This window comes from Cajanus cajan, chromosome 6, assembly GCF_000230855.2.
Source record: "Cajanus cajan strain Asha chromosome 6, NIPB_CcT2T_4, whole genome shotgun sequence".
In the NCBI taxonomy this organism is placed as follows: domain Eukaryota; kingdom Viridiplantae; phylum Streptophyta; class Magnoliopsida; order Fabales; family Fabaceae; genus Cajanus; species Cajanus cajan.
Window position 1 is genome coordinate 51,138,407 of NC_138522.1, and position 24,437 is coordinate 51,162,843.

The 24,437-nt window shown below is 28.5% G+C and overlaps 3 protein-coding genes across 4 annotated transcripts; 2 read left to right on the forward strand and 1 right to left on the reverse strand.

The window, feature by feature from the left end:
- Positions 1-90: 90 nt before the first annotated feature.
- On the reverse strand, positions 91-1,484 carry LOC109817669 (protein BUNDLE SHEATH DEFECTIVE 2, chloroplastic). Of its 2 annotated transcripts, none has more exons than XM_029268684.2 (5): positions 1,300-1,484; positions 1,097-1,185; positions 915-978; positions 592-688; positions 91-331 (listed from the first exon to the last, which is right to left on the reverse strand). In XM_029268684.2, exons 1-5 carry the CDS (start codon positions 1,346-1,348, stop codon positions 253-255), a joined length of 378 nt encoding a protein of 125 aa, XP_029124517.1. In that variant the 5' UTR covers positions 1,349-1,484; the 3' UTR covers positions 91-252. The 2 variants fall into 2 exon arrangements, with proteins under 2 accessions (XP_029124517.1, XP_020238581.1); XM_020382992.3 differs by having other exon boundaries at positions 1,097-1,194; positions 1,300-1,479.
- Positions 1,485-9,637: 8,153 nt separating this feature from the next.
- On the forward strand, positions 9,638-15,368 carry LOC109817662 (DEAD-box ATP-dependent RNA helicase 15). Its single transcript, XM_020382983.3, has 12 exons — positions 9,638-9,824; positions 9,961-10,076; positions 10,160-10,260; positions 10,679-10,851; positions 10,940-11,171; positions 11,281-11,399; positions 12,011-12,067; positions 12,161-12,345; positions 13,468-13,612; positions 13,724-13,807; positions 13,884-13,947; positions 15,039-15,368. The coding sequence occupies exons 2-12, from the start codon at positions 9,964-9,966 to the stop codon at positions 15,047-15,049; spliced, it is 1,284 nt and encodes a 427-aa protein (XP_020238572.1). The 5' UTR covers positions 9,638-9,824; positions 9,961-9,963; the 3' UTR covers positions 15,050-15,368.
- A 2,164-nt stretch (positions 15,369-17,532) lies between these two features.
- Positions 17,533-22,995, forward strand: LOC109817658 (uncharacterized). The gene has a single exon (XM_083077511.1). The coding sequence runs from the start codon at positions 19,597-19,599 to the stop codon at positions 20,452-20,454; it is 858 nt and encodes a 285-aa protein (XP_082933637.1). The 5' UTR covers positions 17,533-19,596; the 3' UTR covers positions 20,455-22,995.
- The last annotated feature ends 1,442 nt before the right edge of the window (positions 22,996-24,437 follow it).

The window sequence follows — 24,437 nt, forward strand, 5'->3', positions numbered from 1 at the left end:
GCTGTTTCTGTCGGCTGCATTGTTATCTCACTATCCCCTCTCCCAAGTCTCAAGGTGACAACAAAAATATGAGTGTTGTGACAGCTAACCTGTTTACAAAGGGGGCAAATATAATATTGCATATTTCTGTCTATTCGTTTTTAAGCAATCACTATGGCTACATACAAGTGAACTGAGAACTACCAAATATAAAATCTAGAGTGATATTAAAGTAGTTGGAGCTATCCCTAGCTACAAACAAGGACTTGATCCCTACTGATCATAAGTGCTCAAGAAGCCACCAACAAAGCCTGCTCCATTGCAATTCCCACATAACATCTCCTTCCTACCTCTAGAAAGAGAAAAAATAATTTGTAAGATGATTGATGGAATCCAATAAGAAAAACAAACGGTTGTTTATTAAACCATTGTCAAAATTCCCTACTTCACTTTCCAGGCTATAAAAGTTGACCTTAATGGAAGGGCTTCATTGTAGTATTCGGAACAACTCAAGTTTAGTTTAAGAATGCAAACAGACTAGCAAGTAGGTTTTTGTGTATCAGATAGAGCTCATAAAAAAAATATTTAGAATAGAATGGTTTATTTAGGTACCCGCAAAGCCAACACGAGTCACCAGCTTTAAACCGTCCATCGAAAACATCAACAGAGTTCACCCCGCTACCTTTGCATTGAGAGCAGAGAACAGCTCCTGTTGATCACACATGACACAACAAAACCAAAAGTTACTAATTCTAGATACTTTCTCTTGTTTTAGTCTTCTTCAACCTACCATGTCAAAGGAACTAACATCTCTCGACAGATGTCTTTTCATACACGTAACTCGTGACTATTTGATGTGCTAACCGTTGGAAAAAAAAATAACAAGAAAAATTACTTTGCATCTACTAGCCATGTAAAGTCAGAGGCCATCTTACCATTTCCATCACAGTCAGCACAAATCACACTATTCGGTTTTGTGTTTCGGTTGCCTTTTGCAGCCTACATGAATAGAAAACTAATTAGTAAGTTAGCCAATGCAAACATAACTACCTACCTCAAATCATTATGCTCAAGGCAGCACATTTTAGACTAAAGTTATGAGCATATACAAATGTACCTTTGCAATGACAAAGCGATATTTGGTATTTAGAGGGCCATGGAACACTCCAATATGCTTTGAACTTGCATGGCTTTCTATACCAATACCTAAGCATTCTAAAGTTTGAATACAGAGATAGGTTAGCATAAAACCGGAATATCACAAGATAACACAGTGTATACAAACACAGGCACAGATAAGGCATCGCCAAGGGTGGTGACCTGGTGGTGGTGTAGTTCTAGGGGAAGTTAGGCACATGGCAGGGACCATTGGAAGATTTAGAATATACTCTAAAATTTGTTTAAGTTGGCTGAGTAATGAACAACACTTGAAGCGGTGAGGATTAGATAATGCAGTGTTGTTGTTATACACTCAAACAGTCAAACTGAGGGACAGAATAATGGATTGAGATATTGGTTTCAGATATTTTTTTTCTCTGGTAAGGATGGAGCTCAAATATGTCCAAAGCATTTCGTTATCAGGCATCATCTTCTGTCCTATAGGGCCCGCTTTGAATGCGATATGGTATCAAGCTTTAAAATTGGAAGCCTGCTTATCTTTGTTTTTCGAGGGCATCGGAGGGAACCTAGAGGTAACCGAGAAGCCCAAGTGAGCCAACACACGTAAAAACAGGTTGGGTTACTCCACTGTTATTAAATTTTTTAAAATATATTTTTACTTTTTATAATCTCACTTATTTTTATTTTTTTTACCTTATGTTTAAAATAAATTTTTTAGTATTTATATTTAATTTTTTTAATTCTTTATAATTTTTATAGATTAAGATATCTCTTTTAGTTTCTACATTTATAATTTTTTAATCTTTTAGTTAATGTTATTAAAAGAATTTACGTTGTCTTTTTTATTAACATGATAAATGTCAAATTTATTTTATTGAAATTATTTTAAATTAGATTTGTTAACCTTTTGTATTTTTTTTACTCCCATATATGATGCTCATTGTTAAGACAGTGTTTTTCTATCCTCATAAAATTAAACATATTTATTTTATATATATATATATATAAAAGAAAAGTTCAAATGATACCGATGTAACTTTTATTAAGTGTTACACCGCTCAATAACTTTATATTAAATGTAAATTTTGTAAATCCAACCGTTAGATTGAAAATTTATATATCTTAGATCATATATACAAAATTTTATATTAATTCAAGATGATTTGATACTTCATTCTTATAAAATAAAATTGACGTAATATATTTATTTCAAAATATACTAAAATATTTAAACAATTTAATTACCCTCAAATTGTTGTTCAATTTTAACAAAATTTGATATACACATATAAAGTGATATGAATTTTCAATCTAACGGTTGGATTTACAAAATTCACATTTAATATAAAGTTATTAAGCGGTGTAACACTTAATAAAAGTTACACCGGTGTCTTTTGAACTCTCATCATATATATATGTGTATGTGTAAGAAAAATTTTAAAAAAATATTAAAAGATCAAATCTAAACACAAATAAATAACATAATAGACCAAACTTGTATTTTAACAAAAATATATATAATTTAAGTATATAAAATGTATATTTAAAATGGAGTTTTGAATGTTTATAATTATTATAAATGACTAACTATAAATAATAATTTTAGGATGTGTTAGACTCACAAAATTGTAACTGTATGATTATGCGGCTGCTGTGTAATTATGTTTGGAAGTTTAGATTGGAATTCGGGAGTTATGATGAATGTTTTTAAAATTAAATCGTGATTAACTTAGTTTAGAGACTAGTTTAAGATTTAATGGTTTAATCATATTAAATTAGTATTAATATAATAATAATAATTTTATTATTAACATAAAAATAATATTATATAAATATAATATTATAATTTTATAATACTGAATATTAAAATAAAATATTATTTATAAATTATCAACATTTAATATATGTGTAGAATTTTAAATCATATATAATACAATATTTAATTTAAGTTTTAATCAAATATAAAAATGTCTATTAATAATAACAATTTTATATATAGAATAAAAAATATCAAATTAATACAATATAAACTATAAAAAATAAATATATTAAAAATTATAAAACTAATATAAATTATTAAATTATATTTATGAGAGAAATTTTAAAAAATAAGTTATTCTAATTTATATTTTTTATTAAATATGTTTTTTATTTAAAAAAATTTACATTAAATTTGAAAAATAAAAACAAAATTAATTAGACAAATTCAAGGCAATTTTGATAGATTTTGGATCGATTCTACCGATTTTCTACCAGTTCGATGCATAATGATTTTCTAGTCAAATAGAACCGATTGAGGATTGGTTCATAATTAAATCAATTCGATCAGTCTATTCAATTCGATCTGATCTTCACAACAATAGTTATAATAGATCCAATTCAACTCAAAATAGCAAATATAATATTTAGATTTAGATTTGTATTGATTTTCTAGTTATAAAATGTAAATAATAAAAATAATTTGGTTTTAAATATGTTTTTAGTTCTTAAAATTTGAGATAATGTTGTTTTTGATTCTCAAAATTTAAAATTATCTTTTTAATCCTCTAATTTCATATTATTCTACTTTTAGTCCTTAATCTTATACAACATTAGTAATATGTCTTACTTGCCAAATGAAATATACATCAATATTTGTAATTACTTAGTATAGTTGGCATTTACATTTTTTTATAAAATTAAATTTGTAAGAAACTATTTTTATATAATAGCATAAATTTTGCATTGTTTGAACATCGTTTTAAAATGATGTTTTCATAGTCATTATTAGTCTAAATAGTATTTTTTGTCCACGATGTTGTACTCAGGTGTGACTCTTAACAGTGTGTCAATGACTAATGACTCTCAACAAATTCACATCACCATGTTCGTGTTATGCAATAAAGAACATTTGCATTGGTGAGAAAATTCATGTTGTGCATTTTTGCACTTTATTCTTGGTTTCACAACGTTTTAAATTGATGTAATATGGCATTCATGGTGATTTCCCATCACATGGGCAAGTCTGAATTTAAACCATCGTTGCATTACGATGGTGGTAAAGTTGATGCTATCCATGGTCAAGACGTGGATACTTGGTCTTTTTATGAAGCATAAGGTATATTAAAGGAGGAGGATGATGACAAATTGTGGTGGAAACCAAAAAATGTTACTTTTAAAGGGAAATTGGAATCATTCAAGTCTAATAATGATGTTATAGAATTGAGAAATCATGCATTAAGAATAATTGTGAAATAAGAAAATATGTTGAGTACACGTTGTCAAAAGTTGAGTTGAGTGGTAGTATTTGTTAAACAATGAAGAACATGTTGTAGGTCCTTTGAATGCCTCACCAAAGCAGAAAATTGTAGCAATGGAAAAGAAAAGTACCCCAACTTAAAGAACAATCAAGGGTGCTACCAAAAAAGCTATTAGGTGAGGAAATTATTGAGCAAGTTGTTGTCAAAGAACTTATTGCTACTAAGGAACACATTATTGTCATTCATGAAGGTGAAGTAATTCAATAGAGTCAAGGGAATGCAGAGATTGGTATAATTGAACAAGGTCAAACATTGAGCAAATTGGTGTTAATTATCATATTGGTGGTAGTGAACAAGTTAGGGACAATGAATCAAATGTTGAGCAAGTTCATGTTGATGTCGGTGATGAAAGTGAGAGTGGGAGTGAGAGTGATGGTCTTTTGGTGTTGAGTCACAAGGTTCTAACTTTGACCATATACCTAATGTCCATGACAAAATCAATCAAAATGATGATGAATATAATAGTGAGGAGTTGGTTAGTGAAAGTAAAGAAAGTGATGGTGGTGAAGGTGAAAATCTATAAGCAAAACTAAAATTGTTAAGGCTAAATTCTAACACACAATTTCCTTTAGTTATGCTTTAACCATACATTGTCTAGATGCATATTTATTTCATCTGACCAAACTTCACCTAAAAAAGCTTTTGGGCTTTAACGATTAAAAAAAAAAAAAAAAAATATATATATATATATATATATATATATATATAGAGAGAGAGAGAGAGAAAGATAAATAGATAGACTAAAATTTGTTGTCATTACAAAATAAAGATTAGATGGTATATAACTAACATCAAAGTGCAATTTATTGCTCATAATTACACGTTGTTCAACATATACAAAATATACACAATAATAGTGTCATTGTCTAAGACAATCCTATGACAAACCAAAATAAATCATTTCATTCTTCAAGGTTTAGGGTTTAATTTATTGACATTTTTTGAATAATTAAAGTTTAAATTCCTATGCAAAATTGTCCAAAGTGTTCGTGAATAACTTCCAAAACTCACCAAAATTATAAATTAAGCTCCAAAAAATTAAGAAAAAAATTAGGTTAAATTATATATTTAATTAATTTATTTATTTTTAGGATTTAATTTATTCATACTATTTTAAAATGGTTTAACTTAGTTCTTTAATTTTTTAAAAATATTTTATTTAACATTAGATGGGTTTTTATTTAATAAAAGACTGGACAATACATAAATAATAGTACATAATTTAACACTAATGTCAACAATGAAATCAAATAGAAAAATAATATTCTTTACCAAAAAAAAATAGAAAAATAATATTTAACATTTTTTAAAATTAAAGGATCAAATTAAATTATTTAAAATTGGTGAGATAATTTTTTTTTTAAATAAATAAATAATCTGAATTAAATAATAGTTAACAATAACTTTTCTATCTATGTGAAATATTAAAATAAGTACGCTATTTATCTTAAAAATATTTTAGGTTAAATTAAAACTATAAGTAAACAAAACGGATTTAAAAACAAATCCTAGTTTTCTTACCAGTTTTATATTTGTTTGACAAATGACAAATGCTTACCGATTCTGAAATGAGTCAACTTTTACAGTGTGTTTGGACGATGAATTTTATAAATTCAAGGAAATTTAAATTCTTGGTATTTGAATTACTTTGATTTCAATTTCTATCATTCTTAAAATATTTTGTTTGGATGAGTCAATTCAAATTTCTTAAATTTTAAATTGTTAGGTTGAATATGATAATTTTATTCCATCATAGTAAAATTGATTTTAAAAATATATTTATATGTTGAGATTTTTAAATTAAATTTTATAAAAATAAATATTAATCCATTTTTAAATATTTATTAATTTTAAAAATTAATATTAGATAATATTTAATAATTTTAAAAATTAATATTAGATAATGTTTAACAATTTTAAAAATATTTTTGAATATCTAATAATTAAAAAAAATGAAGAGATAAGATAAAATATATAGGTGAAATAAGAAAAACAAATATGAAGAATTTCAAATTCTCCTATTTTTGGGAGAATTTGAAATTCTACTATTTTAAGGAATTTCACAAATGATTGGATTTCAAATTCTTTGTAAATTCCTCATCCAAACAAAGCATTTCACCTCAAAGAATTTGAAATTCTTCAAATAAATGAATTACCCCATATAAATTCCTCATCCAAACACACCATTAATGAATCATTCGCTGCTTCGTTTCTCAATCAAATCAATTAAACTAGATTGTTCAATTATTTTTTTTAAAGTACTTAAATATAATTCATAAAAATAAACTTAATTATCTTGAAAAGATATTGAAAGATAACGAATTGGGTATTTAAATAAATTTAAAAAATCACAATATTAAAAATATGTAATAAATGAAAATATCAATTATGTAAAAGAAATGTCAAATTTACCTAAATAATAATAATAGTAAACTTATTAAATAAATTACTATTCGATTTAGTGCTTTTGTTTTTTATGTGTTTAATTTATTTATTTTTATTTTTAAATAATTTAATTTGATTTTTATTTTTAAAAAAATAATAAATATCATCATCATGTTCAATTACAATAACATCATCATTATTTTTTTAAAAAATTAGTTGATTAAGTTATGGAATCTATATAAAAATAAAAATATATAAATTAATCCAGATTATCACTAAGATCTTAAAACCCTTAAAAAAGAACCACTTCCGTGTCGTATTGTGGCTCTTGGGTCTTGGCATTGTCCCACTTGAGCATGTGTCCTCACGTAAGAGTGTCAACTGTCAACCCCTTATTTAGGTGTATCAATGAATTTAATCGACTTCAAAATAATTTAAAATTCAAATTGATAATTAGCTAATTTAATTTGTTTGATAAATTAAGTTTGATAAATAAATAAGATAAATTTGAGTTATATATATTTTAACTCGTTTGATTCATAAATTCACTATGATATATAAATATATAATTATTTTTTATTTAAATTTTATTTTTGAAAGAATTTTTAAAATTTAGTTATAAGTTAATAATAATAAAAGAAACCGATATTTTAGATTTTATGATTATATTGATTGATTTTTTTTATTTTATATAATGTAGAGTAATTTTTATTTATGTAGATTTTGATTATAACTATTTTTTTTACTCACGTCTTATGACTTCACAGAACTAATAAAATAAATTATTTTTTATGTTTTAAAAATTAAATAAATATTTAATTTGAAATCTATTAATAAATTGTAATTTTGAAATGTATAAAATTAAAGATAATTTGATTTTTGGTTCATATGATTTGGGTTAACAAATATTTAACAAGTTTGAATCGAGTAAAATTAGAGTTGGAAAAAAAAAACATTCATGTCGAACTCAAGTTAAACTAAATATTATTGAGTCTCATTTGTAATTCTATGATACTTTTAAGATATGTTTTTGGCCTTATGTTACTCAAGTGACCTAATTGGTTCGCTTAAGAAAGGGATGATAGATTCAATGTCTTCAACTTGGGTCTTTATGACTTTCATTTTCTTTTCTTATTTTCCTCGTCTATATATATATATATAAAAGACCATAAAAAATACATAGAAACAAGAAATATATATGTTTAAATAATTAAACTAACTATCTAATACTTATTTTGATCAAAATATAGCCCAAAATATAAGACATGTTTGATAATTATTTAAAATTACTCTCTCTCTCTCTCTCTATATATATATATATTAATGTTTGACAATTATTAATTCTTCACGCTTAATGATTTTGGAGTGTGATTTTTTTAATAAATATATTTTAATTCACTCAAAAATTTGGTGAAGTTACTTACTTCACAAACTAAAAAGTTATTTAGGTTCATTATGGATTATATCAATAAATATAATATAAATGTTCTTATAATGAGTCAAGCTTTTACTTACAACTCTCATACTTACAAAATGAATGTTTTAGTAAGTGGGCTGATTTGACCTAGTCCACCTTTTTAAACATTCAAACTTTTTCATCTCAACATGGTCTTTTATGAGTTGGTAGGCTAAACAGGTTGACACATCAATCCACCTAATTTAAAAAAAAAAATCCAATTTAAAATTAACTCCAATATAAGATAATCTTTAATCTAAAATAAAAATTGCCAAACTAAACATCATGCATGCAATATTAAATTTAATTTAAAAAGTGTACAATTTTAAATAATCAAAACAAAGAATAACAAATTATTGTAATTAAAGTGATTATCCATCAATAGTAAACTTCATTGGAGCTTGAGCAAATATAACAATTTCATATTGTTTAACATTAACTTTATCTTCATCTACAAAAAAATGATACTTTATATATATATATAACAAAAGATCAAGTGGCCTAATGGTGAGTTGGGTTCATCGCGCTAATGGGGTTATAAGTGAGTCCGACCCACCATGGATTAAACCTAGGTGGACCGGATTGAAAGTGAGTTGGATTTAATTTTATGACTAATTTTAAATTTCTCAATATTTTTGGCTTGACCCTATCCAATTTTAAGATTTGTCAGATTAACTCATGAATCAAAATTCACTTTGACAACTCTAAATCATAGACTCGTATTTAAGACCTAACTTATTATCATCTTTGTTACGTATACAACTTGTTAACTTAATGCACAATATTTTAATTAATACTATACAATATTTATATCCATATCAATTATCTTAAAATGTATTAAAAAATATACATATTTCTTTTATAGATGTATGTAATATATTAAATTTAATATATTATGTTAATAAGGACTTAATTCGACATGTTCTAAATATTACATAATCTTAATTAAGTAGAATTTTAATATTGATCCTATATTAAATTTTTATGAGATAATAATGATAAATTCATCCTAACTTATTTCATCAACATCTAAATTAAATATATTTTTAAATTAATTTTTAATATTTTTTGAAAATAATTTCTCTATGAATAACTTTGTAATATAATATAAATTTATTGTAAATTTAAAACATATTTTATGTTTAAAAATAATTATTTATTATTTATTTATAATATATTTTATATGTTAAAAATATCCTTTATAATAAAATCAATTGAATTATAATACTAATAGAATGAATAATTAGTTGAATAAGTAAATAATAAATATTAGTAAACATTAAATGGTATAGGTATTAAATAATAGGTCCATGGAAAAAAAAAAGTAATAAAATAATAAATAAACATAAGAAGAAAAACAAGGCGGTGGCGGCTTTCTATAAAACGGCCTCGTGCCCATTAACCCTATCGTCACTCGCTCATTCACTAACTGCGACTCGCTCATCTCGTCGAGGTTTCGCTCTCTCCGTTCCTTTTCCCCCAAATTCTTTTTCATCTAACAATTTACTTTGCAGACTCTGTGAAACCCTAACTCTAACCCTAATCCCCTACCTCCTATTCTTCCTCCTCAATCCTTCATCTCGCAGGTATCTCCCTCTTCCAAAACCCTAGAAATTTCCTATCTATTTCTCTCTCTAGGGCAAAACCCCAGCTCAATTTATCGACTCGATTTTTACAATATTTTGTCCGAAGGCTTGATTTAATTGACTTCGTGATTCGCAGAAAATGGGTGAAACAAAGGACGAAGCATACGAGGAAGAGCTTCTCGACTACGAGGAGGAAGAAGACAAGGCCCCCGATTCCGTCGGAGCCAAAGTCAACGGCGAAGCTACCAAGAAGTAAGTGCATCCTGTGTTGCTTGGTCAAGACACAAATCTAAGATTCTTTTTGGTTATTAATCCTTTTATCTTTCCTATTGCAGGGGATATGTTGGAATTCACAGTTCAGGATTTAGAGACTTTCTTTTGAAGCCGGAGCTGCTTCGCGCTATTGTGGACTCGGGTTTTGAGCATCCTTCCGAAGGCAAAGATCGAACTACCCCCATCTTTTATTTACAGTTGCTGCTGTTATAGGCTGTGTCTGCACTTAATTTGATGCTTTTGGGGATTTTAGAGTTGCTGATTTGTAATATGTACTGTTTTTTTTCCCTATTTTGAAATCGTTTGACGCTTTGTTTCATGTTCCGTACCATCCTTTTGGAATTTTTTGGATTTAGGGGGTTTCAACTTTAAACAGAATAGTTTTATTTATGGTGCACGTCTGTCTATTATGTCATCCTTATGTGATTTGTTATTTATGCAGGTAATACTTGTTTAACCATCTTGTTTTGGAGAAATAACATGCTTTGGTAACGCTATCAAATGAAATTAAAAGCGTCAGAAAAGGTTTATTTTACTTACCCTCGGTTCCTTCGGCCCTGTTTTATTTGCTTCATCATCAGTGCAACACGAGTGCATACCTCAAGCTATTCTCGGAATGGATGTTATTTGTCAAGCCAAGTCTGGAATGGGAAAGACTGCTGTTTTTGTTCTCTCGACTTTGCAGCAGATTGATCCTGTTCCAGGCCAAGTTTCTGCACTTATTCTGTGTCATACAAGAGAATTGGCATATCAGGTACTCATTGGCGACTTGATACATCCAAGTTATGGAACTTGGTATTTAGTTGTTTACTGATTTAAGATGTACAACCTCTTCTATGCAGATATGCCATGAGTTTGAAAGGTTTAGCACCTACTTACCCGATCTCAAGGTTGCTGTCTTTTATGGAGGGGTCAACATCAAAGTTCACAAGGATTTGCTGAAAAATGAATGTCCTCATATTGTTGTTGGAACACCGGGGAGAATACTTGCATTGACTAGGGAGAAGGACCTTTCTTTAAAGAATGTTCGACATTTCATATTGGATGAATGTGACAAGATGCTGGAATCCCTGGGTATGTTTCATGGCCGGATAGTCACTCTACTAAGTGGAATTTTGGTTTTGGGTAATTTAATTTTGTATTTATGGTATGGTTTTCGTTGTTCCTACTATGCTTTCTGCAGATATGAGGAAAGATGTTCAAGACATTTTCAAGATGACTCCTCATGACAAGCAAGTTATGATGTTCTCTGCCACGCTCAGCAAGGAAATACGTCCAGTCTGCAAGAAATTTATGCAAGATGTAATGTCTCATGGCCAGTACTACTTGAATTAGAAGTTCTTTTTCATACTGCTCACAATCCCTGAGAGTTTTCTAGATATTTAGAATGCTGTGGTTTCATCGATTTATTCTTCTGACAGGGGTTCTGTTTGTATAGTGTTTTTTTATTCATACAATTTTTTATTGAAACACTCGGTGGAGTGTGGTGGGCTTGTGGCTAGAGTTTGGGCATAGAAAGAAGTTTTGGATGGGATGTGTTTTAGTAGTGGTTATGTTAGGCCATATGTACTTTTTTCCTCTATTGGTTCATGTTGGAACTTGGAAGTCTGTTTCGTCTCTAATAAATGGTGTGCATCAGGTATGGGCTTTTTGGCTAGGCTTGGTATTCATTTTCTTTAACGAAGGGTAAGGGTGTTAGGGTATTTTGGGTTTTTTCTACCAGTTTTCTTTAGGGAGTGTCAAGTTCAGTGGGGCTTTCTTGGCGTGACTAAAAAAGTTTCTGCAAGGAGAGACAAAACAGATGGACAAGAACTGTCATTCAAGGGATCTGCATCCATCATTCATTTCAATGTGGATTCATTAGCTTGAGGAAGGACGCTAATATGATTTACTGTGAAATTTGTTCCTTTCAGCCTATGGAAATTTATGTTGACGATGAGGCCAAGCTGACCCTTCATGGACTAGTGCAGGTAGGCTCTTGCAAATTTTAAATTATTAATTCCGTCCTATAAAATAATGTGATATGTGATCTGCATAGCTAACATTGATTAATGGCGTGGCAGCACTACATCAAATTAAAAGAGGAGGAGAAAAACCGAAAGTTGAATGATCTTCTGGATGCACTGGATTTTAACCAGGTTGTTATCTTTGTAAAAAGTGTTAGTAGAGCAGCCGAACTGGACAAACTACTTGTGGAGTGCAACTTTCCATCTATATGTATTCACTCGGGCATGTCCCAGGAAGAGAGGTTTGTTTAATAGATATCAATGTTTGCAGAGGAACATCAATTCCATTTGATTATTTATTGATGATTCAGTCCTTATATTTGGGTTGTTCTGTTATGTTATGTTGTTTGATCCAATCGTTTTATTTGGCTTGCTATGTTCTGTTCAGTTGGATCCTTGAGTATATATGCTCTTGCTTTGCTTTTTGCCAAGGAATGTTAGAAGAAAGTAGTAATAATGACGTGACTCTTCATTTAAGACAGTCACAAATGTGCAATATGTTGATTGTATTGAATTAGTGGAAAGCATATTATGAAATTGTTTATCTCGATTTAATTACAGTCTTCTTCATTGGGGGAGATAAATATGAGTCGCACTTTAATCCTTTTCAGTATTAACAGTCCACTTATAGTGATGAATTAGATAAGAGCTTCCCAATGATATTTTTGTTTTCTCTACACCCTATCATGTTACCCACAACTTGTATTGATTCTATTGAACATCCTAGCATTGGTTTTAGTATTTTAGAAGATAAAAAGAAGTTTGAAATACCTTTTATTATCTGCTTTGAAATTTAAGATTAAATCTATTTTTTGAGGTCGCAGAATTAATAGTTGATGTTAAAAACTTGCTAATTTTTCATGTCGAGAGAGAGTGAGAAATTATAAGGGGTAGAGTGTAATATAAGCATCTCAAGAGAGGGAACTGCAATTTTCTGTCTTTTTATTTGAAGTGGAAATTTTTTTATGATACAATTAATGTCATTGTGTTTAGCTTATACACCTTGTAGTATTTACGATAATACTAGAATGAACCCAAAAAAACCCACATGGATATCTGTGGGATTGTATGCGTGTTTAGAAGTGTTAATATTACCTCGTGCTAATTATAGTTCAGTTATGTGAACATTACAGCAGTTATGTATGCATTTAGTAAACTTAAAGTAGTTTTGTGTTTAGTAACCATTTTACAGTTACATGTGTCTCCTATGTTTATGGTAATGCCACTTCCCTTATTCAGTTTGTGTGGCTTATATTGTTTACTTGTTCTTTTATTCTGGTCTCAGTGTTGCTACATATTGCAGGGAAGGATGTGATTGTGTCAACTGTTGACATTTGTGTATGATTTTCATTTGTTATTTGTAGGTTAAAGCGTTATAAAGGTTTCAAGGAGGGGCATACGAGGATTCTTGTTGCAACAGATTTGGTTGGAAGAGGGATTGACATTGAACGTGTCAATATTGTTATAAACTATGATATGCCTGATTCTGCAGACACATACTTGCACAGGGTATGATCAGATAAGACCTGTTTTGGTTTTCCACTTTCAGTCAGTTTTTTGTCACGAAAATCTTGTATCAGGTATAGGTTGACTTATGTTTTTTTGAGGGATTTTGTACAGGTTGGCCGAGCTGGAAGATTTGGCACCAAAGGCCTTGCAATCACCTTTGTTTCGTGTTCTACTGATGTCGATGTTCTCAACAATGTATGATACTTTTGTTGACATTTTCTTTATGTTGTGTACATTAGCATTTCTAATTTGTGTTCGTTGTGTTTTTCAGGTTCAATCAAGGTTTGAGGTGGATATAAAACAGCTCCCTGAGCAGATCGATACCTCTACCTATAGTATGTCATTTTTCATTTGTTGATTTTAGTTTAATATAATGGTTCAGTTAGAGACTACTAAAGTGAAGCTATAATTCAGAGTTTTAAGTTTTAACTGATTCCAATTCTGGCAAATTTGATATTGAATCAAAACCCATAAATTCCCTGTGTGTATTTTTCTTTGGGCATATAACGAATTTTAAATTGAATACAAATTATTCTAGATGCAATGATAAAATTAATTATAAATTATTAAAATGTATTTAATTATCAAGTAACAATTTAAAAATTTACTTTGTTGCATTTCATAGTTTGATAATATTGATGAGTCCATAAGATTTTATTAAGAACCTTTCAGTTCCTGGATTTGGAGTTGGCGTTTTTTACAGTTTTGGTTCATATAATCTTAAGCAAGTTATTTTTGTAATTCTATGAAAATTCAGTGTGTAAATATGATTCTTTTTTGAAATACTTTTTTCTTCTTCTAAATTTTCAATTCCACGCTTCAATTCTAGACGCTGAAAAGTTATTTAGTATCTTTCGTTTTAGATTTTTGCTTCACTTTGCATACATCAAAGAACTATTCTAAAATGCTTGAACTGTGTTTTCCTCAAGGTCCTTTAGAATATCTTTCTGAAGGATTGCTTCAATTCTAGATCCTACAAAGTTATTAAGGGATGTTTAGGATTTTTGCTTCACTTTGCATACATCAAAGAACTATTCTAAAATGCCTGAGCAGTGTTTTGCTCAAGTTCCTTTAAAATATCTTTCTGAAGCATAAACTTTATGTCAATGTTTGCACTGTATCATTGTTTTTCCTTCCAAATAATCATTTGTCAGTTGCATGTGATGTATTTTTCTGGACGTTGTGAAAATACTGATTGATTTTTTTTATTAATATGAAATAATGACATCTCGTCAACATTAAAGAAATTGCTATTCTGACTATGTATTTGATGTGTAAGATTCTTTATCAATCTTCTGTTTTTTACTGTTGTCTTGAGATTCTGTTTTATCCCATTTGGAGAAGTTGGGTGTTCATCTTTTATTTTTGTAATTTGTGCCACTAAGTCAACATACTTCTGACTTGATCTGCATTACATTTTTTGCAGTGCCATCGTAGTAGACTGTATTGGGAGCAATCTTAACTGCTTGGTGGGCGTGAGTAATAGTGAAGCAGGGTTTGAAGGGTGCTGCGGATGATATTATTAACCTTGCTGATCCCAGAATCTGTTTACATACTAGGCTATTTTAACATTGAAGATTTATCGGTATTAGATGTATTAGCCTTTTGTATTTATGGGATTTCAATTGCTGTATTTTGTGTGGCAGCTACGCTGTTTTTATGAACGTCATTTGAGTTAGTGTTACCGCGACGTTGATACTGTTGTTGAATTCAATATTGATCTTCTTCGATTTATTAGTTTGATCTTTAATTAGTAGATCTGTAGTGTAGTGTTTTATTTATTTATTATTTTTTAATATATATATATATATATATCTTATCAAATACAAGGCAGGATACCCCGTTGGTATCTTTTGCCTGTTTACGGTTGTTGTCAAGTTCGTTCGTTGCACTTATTTGGTATTTTGTGCTTTTATTATTTAAGTTTTCTACTTTTAATTTGGCATTTTATGTATAGTACAAGGATATATAAGCATTGCCATATTTGATTTTCTAATCATTTAAAAGTATGTTAAATGGGAATTGTTAATAATTTTCTTTTGGATTATGACAATTGTGTACATAAGGAACACGCAATATCTATCGAAAAAGAAATATATTAAAGGGGTTTAATCAAAGATGATATTTGGGACAAACCATCCACCTATTGGGTGGGTTGGATACTTTAAATCAACCAAAGCATGTGTGGACGTCGCCTTGTGAATAAACCTCATGAGGCTTGGGTTCAGATGCTTCAACAAAAATACTTGCGGAGGGTTCATTTGTTGATGCCAAGGCTACTACTGCCCATTGCTCCTGTACATCGCTGGATATATGATGTTCTTTGGCTAGGGATTCGGCATTCTGGTGGACTATGCCCATATCAGTTGAAGATCAAAGATGTGTTAATTGGTGGGTGGTGGCACTGGGCCTCTATACATGGTTGTTGTCACAGTGTGGAGCTGCGGAGAAGACCATTCTTCACATGGGTGAGAGATTGGCCAAGTGTATAACAAGTTTGGAGGACGGTGCAGCTTGATTGGCCAATTGCTTCTCAAGGCTTGTACCTGTTGTTGGCTCGCAATACGGAAAAGTCTTTAAATGGGCATCCTGTAACATTGTTAACACCACTCATCCAAGTCATTGCTGCCAACAACGCTGCTAACAACACAAAACAACCTGAACCTGCTGCGAGACTGCACCGACATATCACTCAATAGATTCTTGGTTTTTGAGGTCATGTTACGATCCTGTTTGCTCAGCTCCTTGCTTTTCTACAATTTATCAATTAATCTGAGTTGCATTTCTTATCAGCCATCCATGTGTTGCAGCATGGGATTTCTTCCTACCATCCTATATGGAATATGCTGATACCCTTGCTAAGTTGGCCTCTTTCTCTCCTACTTGGTTCACAATCTAACATGAATAAATAATATTATAGGAAGATATAAAACATAAAAGTCTTACTCTATAAATTGTTTTGTGAAGAGGAAGCCAGCCGCTGTTGAGGAATTGAATTGCACATTGAAAATAGGTGTCAATCATTCATTATATATGTTTTTATAGTGAGGGAACCAAGCCTATCATAATACTCCAAAATTGAGTAATTGAGGTAAAGTGCAGAATGAAGTTATGCCTCCGCAAACTGCACTTTGGGAGGATTGAATATATGAAGAGAACTCCAACCAAAAAGAGGATTCATCTTGGGCAACTCTATGAGGTGAGGACACACATCTGGTTCTCGTACTTCAATCAAACTAGTTTTTTTTCTTTAAATTAATCATTATTATTTTTTATTTCTAATTATTTTTATTTTAAAAAGAAGTATATATATATTTTTTGAAACTCGACGTCTCACATTAAATTAAAAATAGAATCCATCTTAATTGATACATGATTTTGTCTCTTAAACATATGGTTTAAGATTTAATCCTTGATTTGTGTATAGAAAAATATTTGTTAGATGAGATTAACTTCTTAAATAGATCTTAATATTTGGATACTCAAAAGATTAATCTTTAACTTTTAATTAAGGAATATTTTGATTTTTGATTCACAAAAAAATTAAAATACAAACCTTTATGTAGACTTTGAAAATTCATTGTCGAAAAAAATTCACTCATCCATATTAAATGCAAATGATTAACTTATGTGAGAGTGTTTTTAAGATATTTTCTCAACCTCTTTTTCTAATTCAGTTTCTTTATATATTATACTTATTTTTTAATTAAATTTTGATTTTTTTAACTAATCTTGTATTATAATATAAATTATTTATTGAAGTATAAGATATAATATCAATGTTTAAAATTATGTATATGTACAAATTTTAAATATATATATATATATATATATATATATATATATATTTAATATGTAAATTTTAATTATATAATAAATATTTAACATTTTAAAATAATTTCAAATGCATTGAATAGCCTATGCGTTGACTGTTTTAATCATGTTATGCAAGGTATTAATTGAAATTCTCATATTTCATTAATTTTCACATTGAAATTTATCAAAATGTATTTTTTGAATTCAGTTCTTAATTGAAAATAATTTAATCAACTTATTTATTAACATTCCTAAGATTAAAATGTTAAACTTTAATTTTACTTTTCTTATATATTAATATTATTTTATCTAATAAATATTGTTCTTATCTCACACTTTCAATAATGCTTTTAATTTTTATTATTAATTATTTCTAATATTTATAATGACAAATTATTATCATATAAATATTAGTATACTATCATTGACTTTATTCATGCATTTAATTATACTAGTAATTGTATTCTAAGGTAATTTTATCAATATATTATTATGCAATTTATTAATATTCGTTACTTATTTCATACCAAATGGGGTCTTTTATTAACTTTGTTTTGTTAATTCTTTCTTTAGGCCTGCAAGTATTTTTATATAACTCATCTATAGTTATGATATTGAATATTGGGTGTATAATTAGTTTTTTTTTACAATGACCGTACTTTAATATAGAACTTTTTTTGAGAAACTTTAAATTAGAACTTTATATTAATTCTTATTTTTTTTTAGAACTTTATACTTATAACTTAATGCATATTATCTCAGGTCAACTCAGTTAATTGAAACAGTGAACTGGATGTTGTTTTGCTTTATAATATATATATATATATATATATTACGAGCCGCTATTTCTTTTTACTCTTCTCGTACACTTTTTATTTGTTTTTTAATAAAGAAAAATGTTTTTATTTATTTATTTATTTACGATTTCAAAAGTCTAAAATAATATTAATTATAAGTTCCCTATTATACTCATCTCTTAGTATTACTCTTAATTTTAACTTTTCAATTCCAAAATAACTTTAGTTGTTATTAAAAAAAGGAAATGTTAAGAGAAACAAATGAAAGATAAATAAACTAATGAGAGACATTTAAAAAAAAGTGTAAAAAGAAAATTACAAAAATAAATTGAGAAGGTTAATTGTATCTTTTAATCTGATATTATCTTAAGTGATATATAAAAATTATAAAAGTACCTCGAGAATTAGCCTTAATGACGAGGGACTTGAGTAGTTTGTATAAGTTCTTTAGTTAATATTGCTGTCATTGAATATTAAAAAATATAAAATAATAATAAAAGAATTATAAAATTAAATTATATAATAATAAAAAAAGAGAGAGAGAGAGAGGATATATCTGACTAAGTCAAAGACTTAAAAAGTAGAATCTGTGGGAAGAGTCATTTAAGGTCAGTTTGAAAGCAATCAACAAAACAACATTAGTTGGTTTTTCATAGCAGGTTCATATTACCCCTTTAAAAATTTCATTCTCATTTGAATAAGTTTAATTTTGATACAAGGTAAGTTATACAGTCAATTAATAATAAATGACTTTAGATACAATTTTAAAAACTGTTATTATAAAATTAATAAATTCAATTATTTAATTATTATAAGAGTTAATAATTTTCAATTATTATAAAAGTAATTATAAAAATAGATTTCAATTAAATTCTACACAAATATCATATATGGGATGTACGTTGGATTTGAGATACGTAGATGAAAAAACATGATTGAGATACAATTTTTTAAAAGTGATCAAGTTCTTTGATAAATTAGCCATCGACAAATCAAGTAGATATTTTACACTAATAATATAATTTTATTAAAAATAAAAAGAGGATATATTAATTACACCTTATTAAAGATTGTTATTACAAGTATTTTGACATTTGTATTCTTTAATAAAAATTGATGTTGAATCCTTTATTTAAACACAGACTCAATACTAAAAATATTAATTTATTCTTATAAAGATCACTCGTCTGATGAGAAGTTGTAACTCCTTATTAAACAAAAAGAAATACTCTATGCACCTTAGTGAGCTTCACACATTTACCAAATAAATCATACTTGCTGGATACTAATTCATGGGCATCAATTCATATTTTTGTCACAATCAGTATCCCAACATTCCATTTCTCCCTGTCTTTGCAAAGTGCAAACCAAATGATGGTTTCCATTACCATGGAAGAGCTTCACCAATTTCACAAAAAAGATCGTGAAGTTTTCTCTTGCTTGGTTATCAAATTGGGTCGGGACCCCGCACAATCTCTTCTAATCATGGCCTTGTGGCTTTGGCTAGAAAACATTGGGTTCCCAAATGTTATTTCAAAATTGGCTAGTGTTTCAGACATTCTAGTCAATGGTCTCGCAGATGAAGGTGAAAAATGTTTGAAGTGGTTGGACTTAGAAAATGCTCGCATTCCAATCGTTGGTGGATTGCCTCTAACCTCAACAATAATTCATGGGGAAATTTCTCTTCAACTCATCAGTCAAAAAAGGTTCACTGCCATAGCTAGTATTAAGAGTATTCTCTATAAAGTGTGTGCCCGAATTTTCACTGATATTTTACAAAATGTTTTGTGTAACACTAGCACTAGAATAATGTCACTACCTAGCAATTATAGACCCTTGATTGTTCCTGGTTTTCCTCATCCACTATTTGGTTCCTTTATTATTCCACCAATAAATTTTGAGGAATTGGATTTGTCTGACCCAAGGATATGGGAAAATAAGGGACCATGTGATGATGTCACCGATGATGACAAAACTATGTTCTTAACATTTTCTAGAGGCTTCCCTGTTACCGAAGAAGAGGTGAGAAATTTATTCACGAATGCCTTTGGGGATTGTATCAAGGTTTTGAATATGTCGAATTCAGACACAAGTGACCAAGTTTTGTTTGCCACTTTGGTTCTAAAAAATGTGCAAACGGTTGATCAAATTTTGAATGGAAAACATATTGCAAAGTTTCGGATCAATGGAAAACACATTTGGACTCGCAAATACGAGCGTAGAGACTAGAAAACCAAAGTTAGCTACAAAACTAGACACAAAACGCATATGTTCCTTGTTTCTTTCTTTGTTTTTTTTCTTGTTCTGTTTAGTACTACAATACCACAAGGGAAAGACAATTGGTAAATTCACATTTACCAACTTTTGTACTAAATTGATTCCCTTGTGCTATTATTTAACGTGTTTTGTTACACTTTATCTTAATGGATGGAGCCACATATATTGCTTCAAAATCTTGCATTCACAAATACTACTTCAATCATCTTTTTTAATTCATGTCAATGATGTCATGGTTGTCTTTAGAAGTTGAACTAATCCATTTCATTGTTCATAACTGTTATTATTGACTGTATTCTGTATCTATAATAATACACAAATCTTTCATAAATTAATATTCTTGTGTTATCTTTCACAAAGTTTACTGCATAATTATAAGTCATACAATGTCGTACAAAACTGAATAAAAAACCAAAAAAGAAAAGAAGTGCTAACAATATTCTCCTTCTTTCTAATACACTCTATTACTGATAAATATTTCCTGAAGGCTACAACTATAATTGAAGTTTATTAAATAAAAAGTGAGACATATATTTTTTTTTTAATTTTAATAAATTTTAATCAATAATAAAAAAATGTATTAATTTTTTTTATAAGCTTATAGCAAAGGTAAGATACATTGCTTTATCATTATATAGCACTTGTTTTTATTCTTTAAAAATATTCTCAAATTATTAATTGCTTTTTTAAAAAATTATTAATTGTTTCATTTAAATATCAAAATTTTCAATTTTCCTTTTTACATAATTATATTTGTTTCAAATGTCAACTATTTATATTTGTAAATTAATTTTCTAAATTTAATTTATTACTATATTTGATTTACTTACATTTTTTACTTATTTATTTGAATCAATTATGCATTTTTATAATTTTAAATATTTCTAATTTATACTTTTAAATTATTGATTGTTAAGAGACTTTGTTGTTGCTGTTATCTAAATTAACAAAGCAGTAAAAATATTATTCTATCTAACCTATCTTATTAGGCCGATGTATTTTTTTACCTCAAAGAATAAAAAATAGATTAGAAACCACGTGATATTCTCTCTCTACATATAGTCAAAATAACATAATATATATAATAAATAATATATGAGGGGTTATAATTATATCGGTGTAACTTTTACCAAGTGTTATACTGCTTAATAACTTTATATTAAATGTGAATTTTTGTAAATCCAACCATTAGATTAAAAGTTCATATCACTTTATACATGTATATCAAATTTTGTTAAAATTGAACAACTTAAAGGTGATCAAAATGTTCATATTTTAGTATATTTTGAAATGAATATATTACATTAATTTTGTTTTATAAAAATGAAGTATCAAATCATCTTGGATTAATATAAAATTTTGTATATATGATCTAAGAGATATGAAATTTCAATCTAACGGTTAGATTTACAAAATTCATATTTAATATAAAGTTATTGAGCGGTGTAATACTTAGTAAAAGTTACACCGGTGTAATATTTAGGGATTAGGGTTTATGGTTATAATTACACCGGTATAATTTTTACTAAGTGTTAAATATTTATATAAATTAAATATTTTTATTTGTCATATTATCTTATATATATTTATAATAATATACAATCTTATGTCTCAAACGTAATATCGCATTTGATTTGTGTTTTATTATAGTCTTTGTATGTATGTAGTATGTACATTAAATATAAAAACATTCCTAGTATCATGTAGATCAATGTCCATTTTTTATGCCATATAGGAGATGAGATAAAATATTTTTTTGGTAAAATTATACATTTCTCTGCTCAAACATATCCTTAATAATAAAGATATAGCTTCAAAAGTCTTTATTTATTTTGTCTTTATACTAATCTTTGAACTTCAAACATTTTACACTACTAATTCATACTATTTTTATTTTTATTTATTGTTATCTGATTTATAACAATAATAAAGCGAGTCATACTTTTTCATGTACACATTTTTTTCTTCTAATTTTATTTATGTAATTATTCTTTTATAAATTACAATTTTTTATTCTGGTAAATTTCATTCCATAACCACTCATATACCTTTAATTAATTACGAATTATTGTATAATTTTTATTATTTAAAAAAATAGAAATACATAGTGCGTTTTTTATACTAGGTATCTATAACGGGGTTTATGCAAAATGGGAAATTGAAACGAAGTTATATTTTTATCTTATTGGCTATTGTCCAAGAATGGCGGTCTTAGTTTTCATAGTCTGAAGTAGTTGGGCCTAGGTATTCACCCGGGCTTAGCCCCAACTGCTTCCAGTCACAATGACAAGCAAGTGCCGGTCCAAGCCCAATATTTCATTACTTTAGAAAGTAGTTAAGATTTCGTCTAGACTCATGATATTTTTTATAAGTACACCTCTTTTATTTAAAAAAAAAATTATTAAATATTATAAATATTTTTAATTTTTTTATTTTATACTTTTAACTTTTAGTTTGCTACTTTTTTCTTTTATTTCACATACTTTTCTTTTTCTCTTTTAATTTTTACATGTTACCAAAATAGGTGTAGTGAAAGAAAGGTAAGGGAGTGCATGTAAAAATTGAAAAAAAGAGAAAATATATATGATAAAAAGGTACTAAATTAAATATTATGGATGTAAAATTTAAAATGAAATTTAAAATAAAAAATTAAAAATATTTTTAAATTTAATTTTTTTTTTAAAAGGAGATGTACTTATAGAAAAAAGGAGGTGTATATATCATAGGGATGGCAACGGGGCGGGGCGGGTACGGGTTTCATGATACCCGTCCCCATCCCCGCGACTCAAACCCATACCCGTCGGGTATGTAAATTTTGTCCCATTTCCGTCCCCGTCGGGTATCGGGTATACCCGTACCCGTACCCGTAAAATAATAATTTAAAAAAAAAACAGTAAGTTCTAGATGTAATTTCAAGGGGTTTCTGGACAGAATGACATCCACTTCATATAAAAAAAAAACAGGGAAAAAAAAGTTTCAAGATTTTACTTAAAAAAAAAAATTGAAACGACACTGATTTCAGAGACATTTTTACTTTCAGCAACCCAAATGCGAGGATGCAAAACCCACATTTGATCACAATTTCAGCTGTGAATGGCAGCATGATGCGCTACAGTGAGGTGCTCCGTAACGACGGAAATAGATCCCCTGACTTTGGAGGGGGAAAGTTAGGGTAACTTTACACATTTAAACCATTGGATTTGTAATAGTAGATAAGATTGTGACACGTGTACATTTAAGTTAAAATATATTTTGTACACGTGTCACAATCTGATCTATTATTACAAATCCAACGATTGAGATGTGTTAAGTTACCATAACTTTGATATCTCAAAGTCAGAGGATCCGGATCCCGTAACGACATACTCAAATGTAGGGGGTGGCCAGTCCACCACCCCGTGTGATTGGCAACTTTGCCTATGACTACTTCAGACTATTCATTAAGGAAAGACTCGAGCAGAATAATTGCATGCAGTTCATACACCTATATAGTTCAGCCATAATTAGATACAAGTTATCTCTCTCCCAAATCATTCGAACAAAAATAGAGAAGTACACATGTAAACCACAATACACAAACAAATAAAAAGAAACTAATAAAATATTAAAATTTAATATAACAACAGCCACAATAAGTAGAGAAACAGACAATAACTCACATTTCCCGGATTGAATTAAAATAGATTGAACACTCTGGTAGAACAAGGGACAAGAATGTAGGGAACGAAGAAAGAAGATTGAGCGAGAGAGAAAGTAGAGGGAGTGGCTGGTGCGGTGGCTCCGTGGCTGGTGCAGTGACTCGGAGGGAGAAAGTAGAGTGCTTGGTTGGAGGCTGGAGTGTGAATGAGATTTCAAAACTGAAACCCTAAATGTTTGCTTGTTCAGCGTGGCCTTTAGATTTTAGAACAATATTTAAAATGTTAATTTTTTTAAAA

What these genes read in the sequence shown, in the direction of transcription:
- LOC109817669 (XM_020382992.3), bottom strand. Translation starts at nt 1,348, where the DNA reads ATGGTCCCTGCCATGTGCCTAACTTCCCCTAGAACTACACCACCACCA. An exon ending in TAGAACTACACCACCACCAG is followed by an intron (nt 1,195 to 1,299) that starts GTCACCACCCTT and finishes TTCAAACTTTAG; the next exon opens with AATGCTTAGGTATTGGTATA. An exon ending in GACTCGTGTTGGCTTTGCGG is followed by an intron (nt 332 to 591) that starts GTACCTAAATAA and finishes TTCTCTTTCTAG; the next exon opens with AGGTAGGAAGGAGATGTTAT.
- LOC109817662 (XM_020382983.3), top strand. Translation starts at nt 9,964, where the DNA reads ATGGGTGAAACAAAGGACGAAGCATACGAGGAAGAGCTTCTCGACTAC. An exon ending in CCCTTCATGGACTAGTGCAG is followed by an intron (nt 12,068 to 12,160) that starts GTAGGCTCTTGC and finishes ATGGCGTGGCAG; the next exon opens with CACTACATCAAATTAAAAGA. An exon ending in GGCATGTCCCAGGAAGAGAG is followed by an intron (nt 12,346 to 13,467) that starts GTTTGTTTAATA and finishes TGTTATTTGTAG; the next exon opens with GTTAAAGCGTTATAAAGGTT.
- LOC109817658 (XM_083077511.1), top strand. Translation starts at nt 19,597, where the DNA reads ATGATGGTTTCCATTACCATGGAAGAGCTTCACCAATTTCACAAAAAA.